Consider the following 19299-nt stretch of genomic DNA (forward strand, 5'->3'; position numbering starts at 1 on the left):
CCCGCAACGGGAGAGGCCACAACAGTGAGAGGCCCGCGTACCGCAAAAAAAAAAACCCAAACAAACAAACAAAAAATAAGCACATAAAAAACATGCTCAACATTGTTATTCATTAGGGAAATGAAAATTTAAACCACAATCATGCCACATCACACCCACTAGGATGGCTGAAAATGAAAAGACAGATAGCAAATGCTGCAAGGATCTGGAGAAATTTGAAGCCTCATACATTGCTGATGGGAATGAAAATCGTACAGTCACTTTGGAAAACAGTTTGGCAATTTCTTAAAAAGTTAAATACAAATTGTCATGTAATTCAGCAATTCCATTCCTCGGTATATACCCAAGAGACATGAAAATATATGTCCACACAAAGACTTGTATGTTCATAGCAGCATTATCCATAAAAACAAAATGTGGAAACAATTCAAATGTCCATAAACTGTTGAATGAATAAAGAAAATGTGGTATATTAGTATAGTAGAAACTATTCAGAAATAAAAAGGAAGGAAATATTGTTACATGCTATAAAATGGATGAACCTTAAAAAATTATTTTAAGCTGAAAAAAAGCTAGACACAAAAGACTATACATTGTATGATTCCATTTATATGAAATGCCTACAAACAGCAAATCTGTCGAGACAGAAAGCAGATTAGTGGTTTCCTGGGGCTGGGAGTAGGAATGAGGATTGACTACAAATTAGCATGAGGGATATTTGGGGGGTTATGGATATGTTATAAAATTGGATTATGGTTGTTACCAAACAGAAGTTGGGTCTGCTCACCCTCAGTGCAGCAAAGCCAATCTACTGAAAATACAGCATTTATTGCAGGGTGCCAAGCAAGAAGAATGGGCAGCTTCTGCTCAAAAGACCCAAACTCACCAATGGCTTTCAGGGAAAGGTTTTTTGTTTTTTTTTCGGTACGCGGGCCTCTCACTGTTGTGGCCTCTCCCATTGCGGAGCGCAGGCTCCGGACGCACAGGCTCAGCGGCTGTGGCTCACGGGCCCAGCCGCTCCGCGGCATGTGGGATCTTCCCGGACTGGGGCACGAACCCGTGTCCCCTGCATCGGCAGGCGGATTCTCAACCACTGCACCACCAGGGAAGCCCCAGGGAAAGGTTTTTAAACACAGTGTGAGGGAGAGGGTCGCAGGGTGTGCGATCATCTCATCCACAATTCTCTTATTGGTTGATGGTGAGGTAACAGGGTGATATTTTGGGAATCTCAATCATCAACCTTCTGGTTCTAACTGGTCTGGGGTCTATGTGCTGGTGGTCAGCATGCTGTTACCTTTTTCCACCTGGTGAGGGTTTTAGTATCTGCCAAACAACTCAAGGATATGGTTCAGGGTATTATCTATAGTCCTCAAGAAGGAACTGAAGGCCCTTGACTTTGTTTTATGGCTAAACTGTTATTATTTTGTTTTGCTTCATGGTTTTTCCTTTGTTTCTGTCTTTTCTCCCTTCTCTGATTAAATTTGCTCTTTAGAACTCGGGGAAGGCCTAGGAGGCTACAGCTTTTCTATAAACAAGAGGTGGGGGACTAGATGAGGAGGGGGTCTGTCCCTGGGAAGGCCCCACAGGGTCCTGCTTGGTTTCATGGTGATACTTACAGAACTCTAAATTTAGTAATGATCATTGAATTGTACACTTAAAATGGGTGAATTTCATAGTTTGTGAATTATACCTCAATACAGCACTTTAAAAAATAGACCTCTCCAGGGAACTAGACTAGTTCTGAGTTGTTTTGAAATTGTTTTCTACATTCTGTGCCTAGATGACCAATATTACATTCAGTACTTGTTAAAGGACAGAAAAAAAAACAGTGCCTCAAAACATTCAAGATGAACACAGCAGTCCTCGATATTCAATGTCATGGCCATTCCAGAAAGAAAAGGTCTAAGTTCAGTGCTGTGAACCTTTCTGGCTGCCTTCCATGGAGGGAGTTTGGAATGAGCTTTGCCCTGGGCTGACACTCTTCCTTGTCACTGATTAACAAGCTTCGTAGGAAGGCTGCTTCACTGACCTCCTGCTCTGCCTGGAGAGTGATATTTGGCAAAGCTTTGGTGAGCAGAAAAAATGTCCACTCGCTACCACCAAGCTGCTAGTGATAGCTACCTGGAACTTCTGAAAGAGGCTACCAAGAGAGATCTGAATCTTTCTGATGAAGATGGCATGACTCCCACACTCCTGGCAGCCTACCATGGGAACTTGGAAGCCCTAGAAATAATCTGCAGCAGAGGGTAATATCAACCTGATGGTTTTGATTGGAAACTGTTTATGGGTAGGATTTTGCAGACAGCAGCAAGAGACAGGGAAAAAGTGAAAATACTTTGCTTTCTTTCTAGTCTGTGTAAAAAATTGTACAAATATTAGTTGTATTAGAGACTGTTTGCTTCCTGCCCAGTATCCATTCCTCTCTTCTTTCTTGCTGATGAGGAGCCAGTTTTGTTCAGTTTTCATTTCCCTGACTGTGACTCAGAGGAGGGTAGCAGTGGTGTACTGGAACCGTAACTGAGCAAGTGGGCTCGTTGCCCGCTGTGCGATGGAAAGACCAAGGCAATGGTCTTTTGCAGAGAGAAAAGGCTTTATTGCGGGGTGGAAAACAAGGAGACAAGAGGCACTGCTTTAGATCTGGCTCCTTGACTGGCATTTGAATGGAGTAGTTATCTTGGAAGTAGGGAACAAGAGGGGGAGGGTGCTCAGAAATGATTGATGGAAAGTAAGTGTAAGTTTCAAGGTAAGTTTCGAGAGTTCAGGGGTTCCCTGCACAGGCCAGACAGTCCTTCATGCCTCTTCATGGGTTGCATGTACAATTTCAGAGGTGGAGGAGTGCAGTACGTAACATGCATTGGATTTTCAGCCTGCGCCATTCAAAGTGTGCTGTCAGTCATTCCCGTCCCTCAGTGCACCTGTGTGACGCTCATGATCAATTGGAGGGGCTGTCAGCAAGTTGTTTGCACATCTGTGGTTTCCCTGATACTCTGCGAAACAAGCTTGGTGTTTTAATATTAAAATTTAATAACATTATTAAAAATAAAATTATAGGGGCTTCCCTGGTGGCGCAGTGGTTGAGAGGTCCTGACAGATATTTTCTTTAGTACTTTTTTTAGTTTTAGTTTTTATTTTAAATAATTCATATATCATTTCTTTGATTTAAGATTTGGGGTTATGATCTGACTATGCCTTCTCCAAGTGGTTAGTCATTTGTCCCTAAACATTTTGTTATATAGTCCACCCTTTACCTATTTATTTGACATGGTAATTTCTCTCAATGTAATGTCAAAATCCAGTCCATTGATTTATATTTATTAAAAACTGATTATGGGCATCAACATTCTAACCCTGACTTTTCTAGTCCTTCCTTTTCAACTCTTATCTCCTGGATCAATTCTAGTACATCCCAGATTTTGTTTCCTTCTCTCCAGAAGCATTTAAGATCTGTTAAGTCGGCCGAGTGTAGTCTTATAAAAATATCTTGTAAGGGTTTTCATAGGTCACCTCCCATTTTCACCATAGCCAATCTTTAGGCGCTTGTGTGAAAACAAATTGCCCATTAAATTGAAGGGGGCTAAAAAGGGAAACCAATCAAAAATTGAATCAATTATTGAGGTCTATTGCAGTCTGATGATTTTAGTGTTTTCCTGCCACTACCTGATTGAACCATGGATCATGTGGCAACCATTAATATCCAAACTGGCTTTGTTAAAACCTGTTTTTCTTTCTTTTTTAATTTTAAAGATGGAAAGCAACGATTACATGTATTATCCTACACTGGGAAGATGGCCTCAATAACACAAAATTTCATTTTGCCTTTAAAATGTGCATGAATTTTTCTTTTTTAGTTTTTTTTTTTTCATTTTCTAAAATGAAATGTTTTCTTCCTTTCTGATTCTCAAAGGAATACAAACTTTTTGTAACATTTCATGTCATATTGGAAAATATACTTAATAAAGTAAAAATCACATGAATTCTCTCAGTCATTAACATTTGGGTGTATATCCTTTCAGATGTTTCCCTTTGAGAACATGCACTTAAATGTGCGTATGTTCAGCCCTTAAAAAGGCAATCACATTATACAAACTGTTCTGGAATCTTCATCTAATTATTTAATAATACCTCATGGACCATTTGCACTTAAAAGTAGAGATGCACACCATTATTTTTAATGGCTACTTGGTATTCTGTTTCATGGTTTCATCCCAATTTATTTAATCAATTGCTTGTTCATGACATTTACTTTGAATCCAGTTTTTGTATAATTTGGAATGAACATCCTTGATCATTCATCTTTGCACAAGGGTCTGATATTTCCTCAGGATAAATTCCTTAAGGCAGAATTATTGATTCAAAAGGGTGCCATGTTTTACAGGCTTTTGGCACATATTGTGCCAGGAAATTTGAACCACTTTATGCTTCCTCCAGCATTGTTCATTTCCTCGCACTCCTGCCAAAACTGAGTAGTATTATTCTTTTTATTTGTTGCCTATCTGATAGGCAAATAGATGGTGGTGCATTGTTTTCACTTGCATTTATTTGATTACTAGTGAGTCTAAATATTCCTTCCTGTGTAGAAAAACATTTCTTGAAAGAGTTATTTTTTTTCTGAGAACAACTCCAAAAAAATCAAATCAACTTCAAAAGGAGAAACTGGAGCTTCCCTGGTGGCGCAGTGGTTGAGAGTCCGCCTGCCGATGCAGGGGACACGGGTTCGTGCCCCAGTCCGGGAAGATCCCACGTGCCGCGGAGCGGCTGGGCCCGTGAGCCATGGCCGCTGAGCCTGCGCGTCCGGAGCCTGTGCTCCGCAACGGGAGAGGCCACAGCAGTGAGAGGCCCGTGTACCGCAAAATAAAAAAGGAGAAACTGAAATGCAACAGATTCTCAGAGTAATTTAATATAAGCAAATTGCCTATTATGTGACAATAATAGCAATCCAGCTCTAAAAATTATTGCCCAAATGTACTAATCTACAAAAAAGCAAGGACAAAATACGATTACTTAAAATCTTTTCATTGAGTTTATCTTTTGGGAAAAAAAAGGATAGGAAAAAGTCAAATCAAAATTTTATGAATTTAGCTTAAGGAAACAATATATTGAATAACATCAGTATTGGACTCAGATCATCAAATGAGTTTGTGACTATCTGGACAGGTATGTGTAATGGTTCTATCAAGAAATGTGAAGGATATCAGGGATTGAAAGACAAAGACTGATTTTAGAAGGACCCCCAACTTGTCAATAGTAAACATTTTGATTTAAGCTGTACATCAATTTGGAAAGTTGTCTGTAAACAGAATTTATTTCAAGTGGAAATAGCTTAAGCGCACCAGGGAAACTCATGAATCAGCTTACTGACAGTTTCATCTTTAAATTTGGAATTCTGTGTTTCTTAAGAGAAGAATAGTCTTTGGGGTCACCTCAGGTTTTCTTCATGTTCTTCCTATCTTGAAGGATCATTTAAGATCCCTCAGGATGGGAAAATTCCACTATTTTACGACCTGAAGCATGTAGATTTAACCCAAACTTTTTAATACCTCTAACATCCTTACCACAGTTCACTCCTCTCAGTAATTTCTCTTTTAACTTACCCAATCTAATTTCAGGCAAATTTAATCCATATGTTTATGTTTACAGTAATGTCTTAGATGTTTTACAATCCCTCTTTTATGTCTTTTGAGTGTGGTGTTCGGTTAAAATAAATAAGAAGTGAAACTCCATCTTTGGGGGTGAGGTACTGTGCTCCCTTAAGATATACAACTATTTTAAGGTTGAAAGAGGTTTCCTTTGATCCAAGACAATTAAATCAGGAAAAAGGCTGTGCAACAGAACTGTGTTATTTAATATATTTGCTTTCCTTAGACTCAATTTTATTTTCTTTCCTTCCTCTTTGAACTTATTTCCCTTCCCTTATCTCTGGTCACACTGAAGTATACTCCTGGTGCCACAAATATGTAACATCACCTATATGTGCATCTGCTTACACTGTTCTCTCTGCTCAGAAGGAAGTTGCCAACTGCCAGCTTATGGCTGGATCTAGCCCACAAATATGTTTTATTTGGACTTCAGTGTATTTTTCTCTTAAATTTGAGCCAACATTTAAAAATCAAAAAGCTTCACATGAAATTCTGGATTTCTGGCTTTGTTTGGAAAATGGAAACTCTGGCAATATTGTGTCTGCTTTCTTTCAAGGTAGCAGTCAGCCACAGCTGATCAATGTCTATTCTTTTAGATGGAACTTGCACTTAATTATGACTTTGTCCAAAGAACAAACCTGGCCCCATTAAGTTACTTACATTACATTCTTGGCTTCTTTAGGTTGAGTTTGAGACATCTGCTATGAGATATGGTTGATATAAAGGACAAAAGACACAGGTTTTGCCCTCTGAGATATATTATCTAGTGGGGGGGCAGGGCATATGTGACAAATTAAGACTATAAGTGTTAAAAAGCCACAAGAGTCATCGCAGTGCTGCAGGAATTTACTAGATGGGTGTGAGAAAAAAATAAATATATGAAATTAGGATTTTGAGTTTAGAGACAAAGGAAATGGTAATGGGTAAAGTTTATTGAGTATTCATTATGTACCAAGCACGTTTCTAATGCTATATGTATGTTGACTGATTCACGTAATAGTTCTATGAGTAGGTAATATTATCCTAAATTTATAGATGAGGACACTGAGTCCTAGAAGAGTTGAACTTGAGGCCTCACAGCGGGTAAAAGGGAAAAGCTGAAGTGAGTTAACATAAGACCATATTGTGTTGGAGACCAGTAGACTTGGAGGCAGGCCTGATCCAAAGTGTATTGCCCATGTACTGGTGAGAAAATCAGTTACGTGCTTGGAGTCTTATTTTACCCCTCTGATAATTATTCTTTTCTTCCTTCTCTAAGAGAAAGATTGTGCTTGTTGGTGGTGGAGGGGGGCAGAGAATGTGTAAGTGCTTTGTAACCAAAAAGCATGAAGAAGCCAAGGATTCCCATGGAGGAATTACAAATCTGATTCACCAAATTATAGGATACTGGTTGGGTCCCCTTAACTAGTACAGCTCTCAACCTGCAGTGAGCCTAACCTGGGGATCTTGTTAAACTTCAGTTTCTGATTCAGGAAGTCTGGGATGCCGTCCAAGATTCTGCAGTTCTAACAACTTGCAGGTGATGTTACTACTGCTGCTGGTCCAGGGACCAAACTTTAAGTGGCAAGGAATGGAAAGGCCACAGTGCATTAACATGCCAGTCGCAAGGGCATGGACCTTCTCTCCTGTTTCCACCTGCTACTTACCAGGAATGTTAAGAGGCCTTCTCAGGCTCTCTCTCCTGCCATCCCATGGGGCCAGCCTGGCCAAAGTTTACTGAGATCCTGATTTTGGAGTCTAGACTAGGGCAAAGGAAGATGCCCTTTAGTACCTGTATTATCAGAGTTCTCAACAGTGGCTTGGGGTCAGAGCCATAGTTAACAATAAGTTATTACTTTACTTTTCATTTGTGCCTGTTTGTAACTCAAGGCCTCACAGGAGAAGGGCAAGGGGTGGGGGTTAGAGCCTGGGGCAGGATTCCAGTAGATATTCATTCCTCAAATCTTTTTTATCTACCATGCACCCGATTCTGTGTCAGGCCTGGGGGCCCTGGCCATAATGCTATCGAATAATGCCCTCAATTCTACCTTAAACCATTGCAGAACTACTCATAATTATGTGGAAATAAACTGAGGAATCAATAGACTCTTTGTACAAATATTAGTGGTATTAGACACTGTTTGCTTCCTGCCCAGTATCCATTCCTCTCTTCTTTCTTGCTGATGAGGAGCCAGTTTTGTTCAGTTTTCATTTCCCTGCCTGTGACTCAGAGGAGGGTAGCAGTGGTGTACTGGAACCGTAACTGAGCAAGTGGGCTCGTTGCCCACTGTGCAATGGAAAGACCAAGGCAATGGTCTTTTGCAGAGAGAAAAGGCTTTATTGCGGGGTGGAAAACAAGGAGACAAGAGGCACTGCTTTAGATCTGGCTCCTTGACTGGCATTTGAATGGAGTAGTTATCTTGGAAGTAGGGAACAAGAGGGGGAGGGTGCTCAGAAATGATTGATGGAAAGTAAGTGTAAGTTTCAAGGTAAGTTTCGAGAGTTCAGGGGTTCCCTGCACAGGCCAGACAGTCCTTCATGCCTCTTCATGGGTTGCATGTACAATTTCAGAGGTGGAGGAGTGCAGTACGTAACATGCATTGGATTTTCAGCCTGCGCCATTCAAAGTGTGCTGTCAGTCATTCCCGTCCCTCAGTGCACCTGTGTGATGCTCATGATCAATTGGAGGGGCTGTCAGCAAGTTGTTTGGACATCTGTGGTTTCCCTGATACTCTGCGAAACAAGCTTGGTGTTCTCCATGTTATGATTTTTGTTTCTATCTTGTTTCTACCTTAGGGACCAAGATCATTTAAGGTACAAGGTGTAGTTTCAGAACCAGCTCTTACCAGCTCAGGAGAGATGCCTGCTAAATTTTAGGAAGTTTGAATCAGATAAACAGTCCATTATTAAAAATAAAATTATAGGGGCTTCCCTGGTGGCGCAGTGGTTGAGAGCCTGCCTGCCGATGCAGGGGACACGGGTTCGTGCCCTGGTCCGGGAAGATCCCACATGCCGTGGAGCAGCTAGGCCCGTGAGCCATATGCAGGGGACACGGGTTCGTGCCCTGGTCCGGGAAGATCCCCCATGCCGTGGAGCAGCTAGGCCCGTGAGCCATGGCTGCTGAGCCTGCGTGTCCAGAACCTGTGCTCCGCAACGGGAGAGGCCACAACAGTGAGAGGCCTGGGTACCGCAAAAAAAAAAAAAAAAATTATATAAACTTAAAATTTAATAAATTATATTACAAAGGTAATACTCAAAACTTACTTCTTTCTAATTATTTTACCACATTTTACTGTTATCTTTGCTCTTAAGATTACGCACATCTATTAAATATCTATGGGGTGGGAATAATTTATACACAATTGACTGTGCACCTCTTCCAAATTCTGTGTCCAGTAATGTCACATTAGGAGCTTGAAATGTGCTATGGTGGTGTGTTTACACCACAGAAATTGGCGCATGCTATATAAATCAGAGCTTGATTTTTTTCCTGGGTGAGCTGGTTGTTAACATTTACCAGCACACCACGGGGGTAATCCTATACAGGGGAAAAATCTAATTGATTTAAGATAAACAAGATAGCTCTATTTCCTTTCCCTTAGGCACGTGGCCCAGTTCTGGCCAACGAGACAAGAAAGTTGCTCATGTTGGCAGTTTCATAGAAAGCTTTTCTTGCTTCTAACAAGGAGATACAGGGTAGATATGGGCTTTTTCTGTTTCTGGCCATGTGATGTCTGGATGTGACATATGTGGACTTTCAGAAGTTATCTTGTAACAGTGTCAAGGCAGGATTAACATGCATTTTGTTCTTTTAGTTTTTATTTTTTAGACCTCATGTTCAGAGAAAAAAATTAGCATGTATTTTTTGTAATTTCTCTTCTAGAGGGGATCCTGATAGATGTGACATCTGGGGAAATACTCCTTTACATTATGCAGCCTCCAATGGTCATGCCCACTGTGTCTCATTTCTGATCAACTTTGGTGCCAACATCTTTGCCCTAGACAACGATTTACGGTCTCCACTGGATGCTGCTGCCAGCAGAGAGCAGAATGAATGTGTTGGTCTCTTGGATAAGGCTGCCACTGCCCAGAACATCATGAACCCCAAGAAGGTCACCAGGCTGAAGGAGCAGGCTCAGAAGAATGCCAGGAGGCAGATCAAAGAGTGTGAGAGGCTCCAGGAGAAGCACCAAAATAAGATGGCCCGCACCTACAACAAGGAGGAATCTGGGACTCTTTCTTCTTCCAAGGGCACTTTCTCCAGGTCACCCCTTTCAAATGTTTCTGCTTCCAACACATTTGGGTCACTGTCTAAGGGCATTAAAGACACCTTTAAAATAAAGTTCAAGAAGAACAAAGATACAGCAGAGCCGTTAGGGAAGGAGAGAACAAGTGGGCAGAAGAACGTGATGGAAGTGTTCAGAGAGGAGGAGGAGGAGGAGGAGGAGGAAGGTCACTTCTCAGGGGACTTCAAAGAGAAGCTCCAGTTCTCAGCAAAGGCAGACAGCTGTGTGCAACACGAATCCATTCTCAACCGTCCAGGTCTAGGAAATGTTGTTTTTAGAAGGAACAGAATATTGAGCCCTGAAGACATCTCAGACAGCAAGAGGGAGTTGGGGTTTAAAATGCCCAGTGAATTGCTTCAGAGACAAGGAGGAGCTGAGGCTGATGAAGAGGGAGCGGAAAACAACCATGAAGACGATCTGCCTTGGGATGAGGACGAAGTGGAATGGGAGGAAGATGTGGGTGATGCTACTCCCTTGGAAGTGTTCTTGCAGTCCCACTACCTGGAAGAATTCCTTCCTATTTTCATGAGAGAGCAGATTGATCTGGAAGCTCTGCTGCTTTGCTCTGATGAGGACCTTCAGAGCATACAAATGCAGCTGGGTCCCAGGAAGAAAGTCCTTAATGCCATAAACAGAAGGAAGCAGGTGCTACAACAGCCTGGGCAGTTGGTCGACACCAGACTTTGATGGAGTGTTGGGTCAACTGGGTGAGTCTGCAGCAGTGGGGTGATGCTGTGGCCCACTGGAAACATTTCAGGCATTACCCACTCTCTACCCAATACCAGAATACTGGGTTTCTAGGGTTTTGGAGGTGTCCATCTAAGAGGCCCAAATTCTACTCTGAGAAATACTCTATACCTGTCCACATAAACCGCTCATGAGAAACTCAAGGAGACCTGGGAATAAGAAAATGACATTTCTCTTCAATTATCTTTTTGATATTTTTGAATACAGAAAGGATTAAATGGATGACAGAGAAGGGAAAAAACTTTCCTCACTTTCCTAACTCTGGACTTAAAATTATAATCTCTCATCACATTAGCTGCTGCTTAATTTCTGATCCTCATAGCTGGGGATTCTAACTCCAGTTCTGTCCTTAGCTCTATGACTTTACCTGTTGGCGGAGACTAAAGTTCCTCCATTGGCCTGTGGCGTGATGCCCAACTTAAATGTGTCTAACCTTTCAACAGATGTTTACATGTTTACAAGTAATAGAAATGGGTCTATAGTACTCCTGCCTGGGAACAGAGAGAAGATGGCAGGTAGAGAGAGAGAAGAAAGAAACAGAATGTATGTTACCTGTATGGACTAAATTTTGTCCCTCCAAAATTCTTATGTTGAAACCGTAATCCCTAATGTGACTGTATGTGAATATAAGACCTTTATTAAAGAGCTCATTAAGATTAAATGAGGTCATAAAGGTGAGGCCCTAATTCCATATGACTGTTGTCCTTTGAAGAGGTAGAGACACTGGAGATGTGCACACGCACACAGAATAGGCTATGTGAAGACACAGCAAGAAGGCAGCCATCTGAAAGCCAAGGAGGAAAGCCTCAGGAGAAATCAAACCTTCTATCACCTTGATCTTGGACTTCCAGCCTCCAGAGCTATAAGAAAATAAATTTCTGTTGTTTAAGCCACCCAGTCTGTGGTATTTTGTTACGGCAGCCCTAGCAGACTAATACAGTGCTTAAGCAAGAGAGTCAGGGAGGAGAGAAAGAAGGATACAGAAAAGAACTCTGGCTTGTTAGATGATTTTTCCTAAGGGTAAGTGCCTCCTGAAACTTAAAAAAAAAAGGAAAAAGAAATCTAGGTTCTTTGTTGGGAAAATTCAATTGTAAAAGTAAATTTTACCTTTTATGCTTATTATATACATATCTTTTATTTACTGTTGTCTATCACCATTTCTGCACGTCTGAATACATGTAGGTTCTACAATATAAATTGTCAACACTAATACTGCTGCTGATGTTATTTAAATGGAAATCCCAAATTTAAGTTGAAACCCTACTTGAATAGCTAAGCTTCACTGGATTTTTATAGCCAGACTTGCATTAAATGGAATTTACCATTATGTGTATAATATAGAAAAAGCTTCAGCATGCTTCCTGATTCACAGCTGTCTGTGTTACTTTAAGAGGCACCATGGAGGATACAGATGCTTAAATCTGATGAACAATTGGCACATTCTTCCTCAATGAATGGATTGAAAAGGTTGTCAGTCATTGAATAAATATGTTGTACTAGGGGATAATTATGTTTACCAATGCTGCATTTCATTGTTCTGGAATAAACTGCAGCTGTACATGAAATAATGTACATGAAAGCAGTAGTCACATAGAAGGCACTCAGAAAAAGTTTGTAGTGTCTCAGTCTTTCTCTATTAGTATGTCCTTATTGTAGATGCCAGGATCCTCTCTCCAAGTAACCACCAGAATCTGCCTGATGAGACACTCATTGCTAGGATATAGGAGAAGTATAAGCCACTAGGAAAGTACTACTGTTAACAAAAAGGATGCTTTCCAGCAGTGCTTTGTACATCACTGTCAGAGGTAAAAATAATATAGAAAGCCTGACAATGTATTCTAGCAAATGAGAGGTGGCATAAAGAATTTTGAGCTGGCAACCAGCATTGCTACTTGGAAGATGATAGAATGGTAAATGGAAAGGTACTCAGGGAAAATAAGAAAAGACAGGCCAGCAAAAATGTTACTGGAATTTGGCATTATAGGAGTTAGTCCTGCTTCATGGGATTTGATTATTTCTAGTGGAATTTGTCCATGTTGCCCTACTGGAGGGGTAGCAATTTGCTCAGAAATATGGGAAGGGGATGTTTGCCAGGCAGGACTGGAAGTTCTCACCAGGACCATCCTATTGGACTTTCTGTCAGTTCTGTGATGAGATAAAGGGATATGAATTTGAAGAACACCTCAAGCCAGTGCATGTCCTGTGGGTTTTAAAACCTCACATAAAACTTCCTTAACATTGCTGGATTAAAAAGGAGAGAGCAAACATAATCCCTTTATATAATAACAGTGAATAACATAAAACACAGTGAGGCCAGAATGGGTTGTTAGAAGGTGTTTTTTTCCCCAATAGTTGCATTTTATTTTTATTAAGGTATCCCAGCTTATAGACTCCATAGGCTCATCTACCATTCTCTGAATAACTCCTGTTCCATTTAAAGGGTAAATACTATATTGATGATTATTGCAAAGACTGGCTTAAAGTGTATGAACCAAACAGAATTACCTTTGGTCTTACATATCAAGGAGCAAAAGAGGCAAATTAAACGGTTCCAGCTCTTGGGAATTCTCCTATGCCCACTTCCCTAGCAGAGAAGCTAGGTTCTGCCCTACTACAATGTAAGCTCCTTTAGGACAGGGAATTTGCTCTGTCCTGTATTCACTGATATATCCCTTGTACCAAGTGCCAATCCATCACACAGCAGGTATTCAATAAATATTGCTGAACAACAGAATGTGATGCCTAGGCTGAAGGCAGGATGCAGATTACTCTGGTCTGTTGATTCCTGTGATTCTGACCGACTTCAGTGGTTCACATAGCATTTGAGGTGGGTGGGCAATGAGAAATGGAAAAGAGTAACTTTGAAAGGCAAAAAACTTATTGCAAAACTACTCTCGATCCGTTTCCTGCCCTAACTCTAATATAGTTGGAGAGAGTCATCTGTGCTCTTTGGTGTGAGGACTATGTCTTTTCTGTTAGCAGTCTAGCATGAGTTATTGTAGGGACTCTTATGAATGAAAGAAGAAATCTATGAATAAATTAAGGTGCTTTTGATAATCTCATCGTCACACACCCTTCTCTACACAGCCTTAGAGTTGTGACCATTAAGATCCCCAGAAAGACTCCATAGTTGCTTGAGGTGTGCAGAGCAGATCACGTGGGTATTTTGTTCTAGCACAAAGGCTAGACAGTCTGGCAAACATGATAAACTTTTGGGTAAGCTACCTACAGCATGAAGAGGACCTGCCAGGAGGAATTTGGGTAAGAAAACAAAGCAAAATAATATGCTTCTCTTTGCTGCTGACTTATAACCAGCCTAGGGATTGGAGAGGGAGTATTTGAATGGGTCTTCGACAGGACATGGACAACACAGCTCTGCTAGTAACCCAGGGGACCTGAGGAAAGCATTGCTGCACCTCAGTTTTCCCACCTGTAAGTTGAAGAGGTTGGACTGGATAATTCCTAATGGTCCTTCAACACTGATACTGTAGTGCACACCTGTAGATTTTGCCTACCCAAAATACAGTCCTCCCCCTTTTTGGTAAGAGACCCCTTTCCTTTTGTCAGCTCATGTGGTCAGATGGGCTGATTGCACTGCTGACTTCAAGCGGGGGCATGTGACCCAGGCCTGGATAATAGGGGAATTAGATCCCCCTGGATGATGCAGTGGTTCAGGGATAATAAGCATATGGGCCTGACCTGGCCAAACAGCATATTCCATTTCCTTTAGCCACTGTTATGCATATGGGCATAGGCCCTAGATGGTCCGGTGTGTCTCCATTCTGAGACTTTTAACTGTTAAGCAAGAGAATGTCTCTTTCTGCCAAGGTTGCTGAAGAGGACAGACTATGATTCAAGAGCTGCTGGCACCCATCCTGCCACTCTCAGGGGAGAGCTTACATGATAATGCAGCCAACACCGAAGAAAACAGAGCCAAGGAACAGAGAGAGCAAGACTGGGTCCTGATGACACTTGGACCCCCTGGATACTGCTATAGCTGAAACCAGTTACCTGTGTCCTTCTTAATTATAAGAGCCAATGAATTCCATTCTTCACTCATTCATTCAACTTAAGGTAGTTTGAGTTGTGGTCTCTACCGATTGTGACTGAAGGAGTTCTGACCAATAGAGAAGCTCTGCTGTTCCTTGAAATTTCAATTATAAGAAGCCAGAAACAAAAGGCTACATAATATATGATTCCATTTATACCAATGTCCAGAAAAGGCAAATCCATAACAACAGAAAGTAGATTAGTGGTTGCCAGGGGCTGAGAAGAAGTGGAAATGGGGACTGACTGTTAATGGCTGCTGGGTTTCTTTCTGGAGTGATGAAAATGTTCTGAAATTAGACAGTGGTGATGGTTGCACAACCCTGTGAATATACTAGAAAACACTGAATTATATACTTTAAACTGGTGGATTTGATGATATGTAAATTGTATCCCAATTAATAAAATAGAAAAAATTTAACTACAGCCATCGGAGCTCCTGCAGGGAGTGAACGGGAGCATTTGATCCCCTCACTTTCCTTGTTGTGAGGCATAGAAGTTACCAAAGCAAGAACTGCAGAATTGGAAAAAGCTTTATTTCAGGGAATTAGAAAAGGTAGTGAAATACAGGGGAAAGGGAGTGCTAGTATAATCTGGCATAACAGAGAATGGCCACTTAGTCTTGCTTTCTAACTACAAACACAAAAGGGGATCTCATTATTTAAGGTAAGACAGGATAAGCACAAAACTATAGATCACTGGGCACTGGGCTCCCTCATTTAATCTAGAGATTATGAGACAACTAGTTTAATACCCCTTGAGCTGTAGCATCCATTCAACACAAAGTTCCTTCGTTTTATTTACCAGATGACCAGGAATCGTACACAAGTTTGGCTGCAACCATGTCTTCCACCGCCATTCCTGGAATGGACAGAAATTTGGTTCACCTTTTGTCAGAACAACTTTTCCTCAAACAGCCCAGGTCCCAGAACTGGCAGTCCCCTGATACAGTGTCCATCAGGGTAACAAGGACTGACGCCCAGAGGTGAGTTCAGGCTTGAATTATTGGCAAAGGGCAGAACACGGCAAGCAACGCCCACCAAAGAAATTTTACGTATCCTTCGGAGGTTAGTTCAGGGGTCAGAAAACTTTCTGTAAAGGGCCAGATGGTAAATATTTCAGGCTTTGCAGGCCAATTACTTGCAATTACTCAACTCTGCCGTTGGAGTGCAAGGGCAGCCATAGACAACAGGGAAACAGATGAGCCTGACTGTGTTCCAAGAAAAGTTTCTTTATGGACACTCTAGTTTGAATTTCTTAAATTTTCACATGTCACGAAATAGTCTTAATTTTTTCCCCAATCATTCAAAAATGTAAAAACCATTTCACTTGTGGGCTGTACAAAAACAGGTGGTAGGTTGGGTTTAGCCTGTGGTCTGCAGTTTGTTGGACCCCCTGGTCTAGTCCAAACCCTGAATCCTTCAGCAACGACCCCTTTGTCTTATAGTTTGGGGCACATACCTTAAGCTTGAATGGACATATGTTCTTAAAGGCCAGGGGCCGGTTTTTAATTAATTTTTGTAGCTACCACTGCACCCAGTATGGAGCTTGATACATAGCAGGTATTTAATATGCACCTGCTAGATGAACGGATGTGCCAATAAACCAGTCCCCAGAAGTGAGAAAGTAAAAATTGCTCAGAAGTGTAGAGCAGGGCTATGCCGTGCTGTGTCTCCTGAAGGGAGCCGGCTGACCTCTGATCTGCTAGGAACAGTGAGACTTTCAGACCCAACTAGACCAGTGTGATGTCTTTGAACCAGGCTCTAGATAAAGCTTATACTGTGTTTGCCTGTCTTTCTGTGCATGAGAGATTTAAAAAAAATATTTAACAGATGGCAAGGCATGGATACTGACTGATTGGCATGGGTGCTGGGTGGTCAGAGTACTCTTAATACTCTGCCAGGCATTAAAGCTTTGGTTGCTTAAACATTAAAAAATATGTAAGGTCTGGTGAGGCTGAGGGGCTCAGGGCAGCAAATATTTACCAACCCTTCTGAGAGTATTTCAATATTTTAGGTGTAGGAGCTGAATATTAGCTCTGTTACCATGTGTGTCCATTTCCTTAAATCTGGTGGGATGGGAGAGCTGGGCTGAGGGGAAAGCCAGCCGCTGGAAGCTGGTTTCTTTGTTGGGCTTCTGCCTGTGCTAACTCAGGTAGTAATGGGGTTCCCGACTGAAGACCTTCTTAAATCAGCAAGCAGAAAGGTAGGGAAGGAGGGGAAAAAAAGGTCTCAGGCTGTACTTCCTGTCTGGGTCTCTGTCAGGTTGGGGCTCCCTGCTATTTCACTTAAGCTCCCTGTTTGTTTGTTTTTTTTTTTTTGTGGTATGCGGGCCTCCCTCTGCTGCGGCCTCTCCCGTTGCGGAGCACAGGCTCCGGACGCGCAGGCTCAGCGGCCATGGCTCACGGGCCCAGCCGCTCCGCGGCATGTGGGATCCTCCCAGACCGGGGCGCGAACCCGGTTCCCCTGCATCGGCAGGCGGACGCGCAACCACTGCGCCACCAGGGAAGCCCCAAGCTCCCTGTTTTTAAACATCTTTTTCTCCTGCCCTCCCACCTCTGAAGGACATCTTCTTCTGAGTGTCACTGTCTTAATGCTGACACTTGCTGTGTGCACATTGTTTTATACACACATCTCACTTAATTCTCACAAAAACTCCAGGGAACAGGTGGTGAGAAAACTGTGGCTCAGAGAGGTGAGGTCACTTGCCCAAGGACGCATGTCCAGGGAGTGGCAGAGAAGAGAATCCAACCCAGGACTGCCCAGTTCCAGAGTTCATGGGCTTCACCACTATGCCGACGTAAATGATTGACCTGAGTGATAGATTTCACGGTGCTTCAGCTGTGGAGCCTGCTGACTCATCCCTCTTCCCACCAGTGGGTAAACCTACCTTGTGCTCTGGTTAATTTGTGCCTTGGGAGCAGTGGCTCTTACCCAAAGACTTGAACACCGTAGTCTTCTCACAGTGGGCTGGTTTCACTCCCTTTACCACTTCTCCGAGCTCAGCGAAGATCTTGGCCTGTCAAATGAACACACACTGACCCAGGCCATGGGGCTAATGTCTGCTCAGGGCAAGCTTCTGAAGCCAGGACAGGGTGTCCCTGAACTGGATAAGGGATAAACTTGATAAAAAGACCTGTTGTAAACTGGATGATGTCAGGAAGGAAGCCTCCCCCTTAAACCTTTTTTTTTTTGAGGGAGGGGACACGGGTACCATCTGCCTCTGTGATACTGTGATTGCAGAGATACAAATCTGTAGCCAGGGGAATGTCCTGCCTGGACACTGTCAGTGAGGAAATAGGCCTGTTCTTATCTGAACACTCATTTTGGCAGCCCCCTTCTTGCCTCTATGCCCTGATTACAAAAAAAAAGGCCAGAAAGTGGCCAACCCTAGTCCTAATTTGTTGGCCACATTGGGAAAGTTTCCAGGCTGTAACAGGCTCCTATCTTCCAATGCTACTGCTTTATAGGACAGCCCAGTCCAACAGAACAGTCCATCAAGCTGCTCTCTTCAGGCAAAGGGGACAGGAAAACACATCACCACATAATGGCCACATTATTCTGGAAGGGGATTAGAAAAGGTTGAGAGATGTTTGGGAGCTGTCATCCCACAAAGAGGTAAGGGTTACCGAGGTCTGAAGCAGGCCAGACAGAAGGGGGTGTTAATGAAACCCGGGGATCCAGGTGAGGCCAGCCAGGCAACAGCCCACCAGAAAGGAGGCTCACCCCTGACAAGAGGACATCTCCAGACTCTTTCAGGGCAGCCTCCTGGGAATCCACATACAGCACAGCCTGTGTCATGAGCTCATCATCCAGCTCTCTCCAGTCAGGTCTGCTGGCGCCGATGGCTAAGAGACAGCAAAACAGACCCTGAGCCTAGAAATGGTCACAAGGGATACCAAACACTCCAAAGAATGAAAGGGGCGGGGAAAAGGAGGTGACAGAGGACACATGGGAACAGATGTGGAATGCCTCATTTCCCCAGGCCAACTCCCTCCCAATCGACAAGACTGAATTCACTAATAAGAATGATACCCGGGCATTTTTTCCTTTCCATTTCATATCCATTCTCATTACTAAAAAAAGATTTCGAGGCAACTTAGCATTCATTTACTGTGTGCCTACTATCTGTGGGATGTTTCACACATACTATTTATAGTCCTCACAAGCACACTTCACATCTGATTCCCATTTAAAAAGTACACAAACTGAGGCTCAAAGAAGTGGTACATGCCAAGGTTACGTATCTAATAAGTGCATCTATATCTCTGAGACAGTACATGCCTTTCATGCTTCTTCCACTTATCAGGAACAGAGACTTCCTTACAAAACCCCTAGAGACATCACTTGGAGCTTATTCAGACCCCACACTCCTCTATCTTCTGTCTGTCTGCTTGTTCTTCAGTCATTCCCATTCCTCACCCCCAACCACTTCTCTCTTTTTTTTTTTAATTGTATTTTTATTTGTTTATTTATTTATCTTTGGCTGTGTTGGGTCTTCGTTTCTGTGCGAGGGCTTTCTCTAGTTGCGGTGAGCGGGGGCCACTCTTCATCGCGGTACGCGGGCCTCTCACTGTCGCAGCCTCTCTTGTTGTGGAGCACAAG

General features: G+C 42.5%; 2 protein-coding genes across 6 annotated transcripts in view; one reads left to right on the forward strand and one right to left on the reverse strand.

The window, feature by feature from the left end:
- ANKS4B (ankyrin repeat and sterile alpha motif domain containing 4B) overlaps positions 1-11325 on the forward strand; it is a 50489-nt gene extending 39164 nt beyond the window's left edge. For 4 of the 5 annotated variants that reach the window (XM_055090035.1, XM_055090034.1, XM_028498527.2 and 1 more), the window contains one exon: positions 9499-11325. In XM_055090035.1, the coding sequence (XP_054946010.1) occupies positions 9499-10588 (1090 nt within the window). In that variant the 3' untranslated portion in view covers positions 10589-11325. Of the gene's footprint in view, positions 1-1780; positions 2247-9498 lie in introns of all 5 variants that reach the window. The other variant, XM_055090032.1, reaches the window with a different exon arrangement.
- A 3891-nt stretch (positions 11326-15216) lies between these two features.
- The window catches only part of CRYM (crystallin mu), a 29609-nt gene continuing 25526 nt past the window's right edge, over positions 15217-19299 (reverse strand). The window contains exon 8 of the mRNA XM_007120553.3: positions 15217-15556. Coding sequence (XP_007120615.1) covers positions 15492-15556 — 65 coding nt within the window. The 3' untranslated portion in view covers positions 15217-15491. The remainder of the gene's footprint in view (positions 15557-19299) is intronic.

The sequence above is a fragment of the Physeter macrocephalus genome, chromosome 14, assembly GCF_002837175.3.
Source record: "Physeter macrocephalus isolate SW-GA chromosome 14, ASM283717v5, whole genome shotgun sequence".
Classification (NCBI taxonomy): domain Eukaryota; kingdom Metazoa; phylum Chordata; class Mammalia; order Artiodactyla; family Physeteridae; genus Physeter; species Physeter macrocephalus.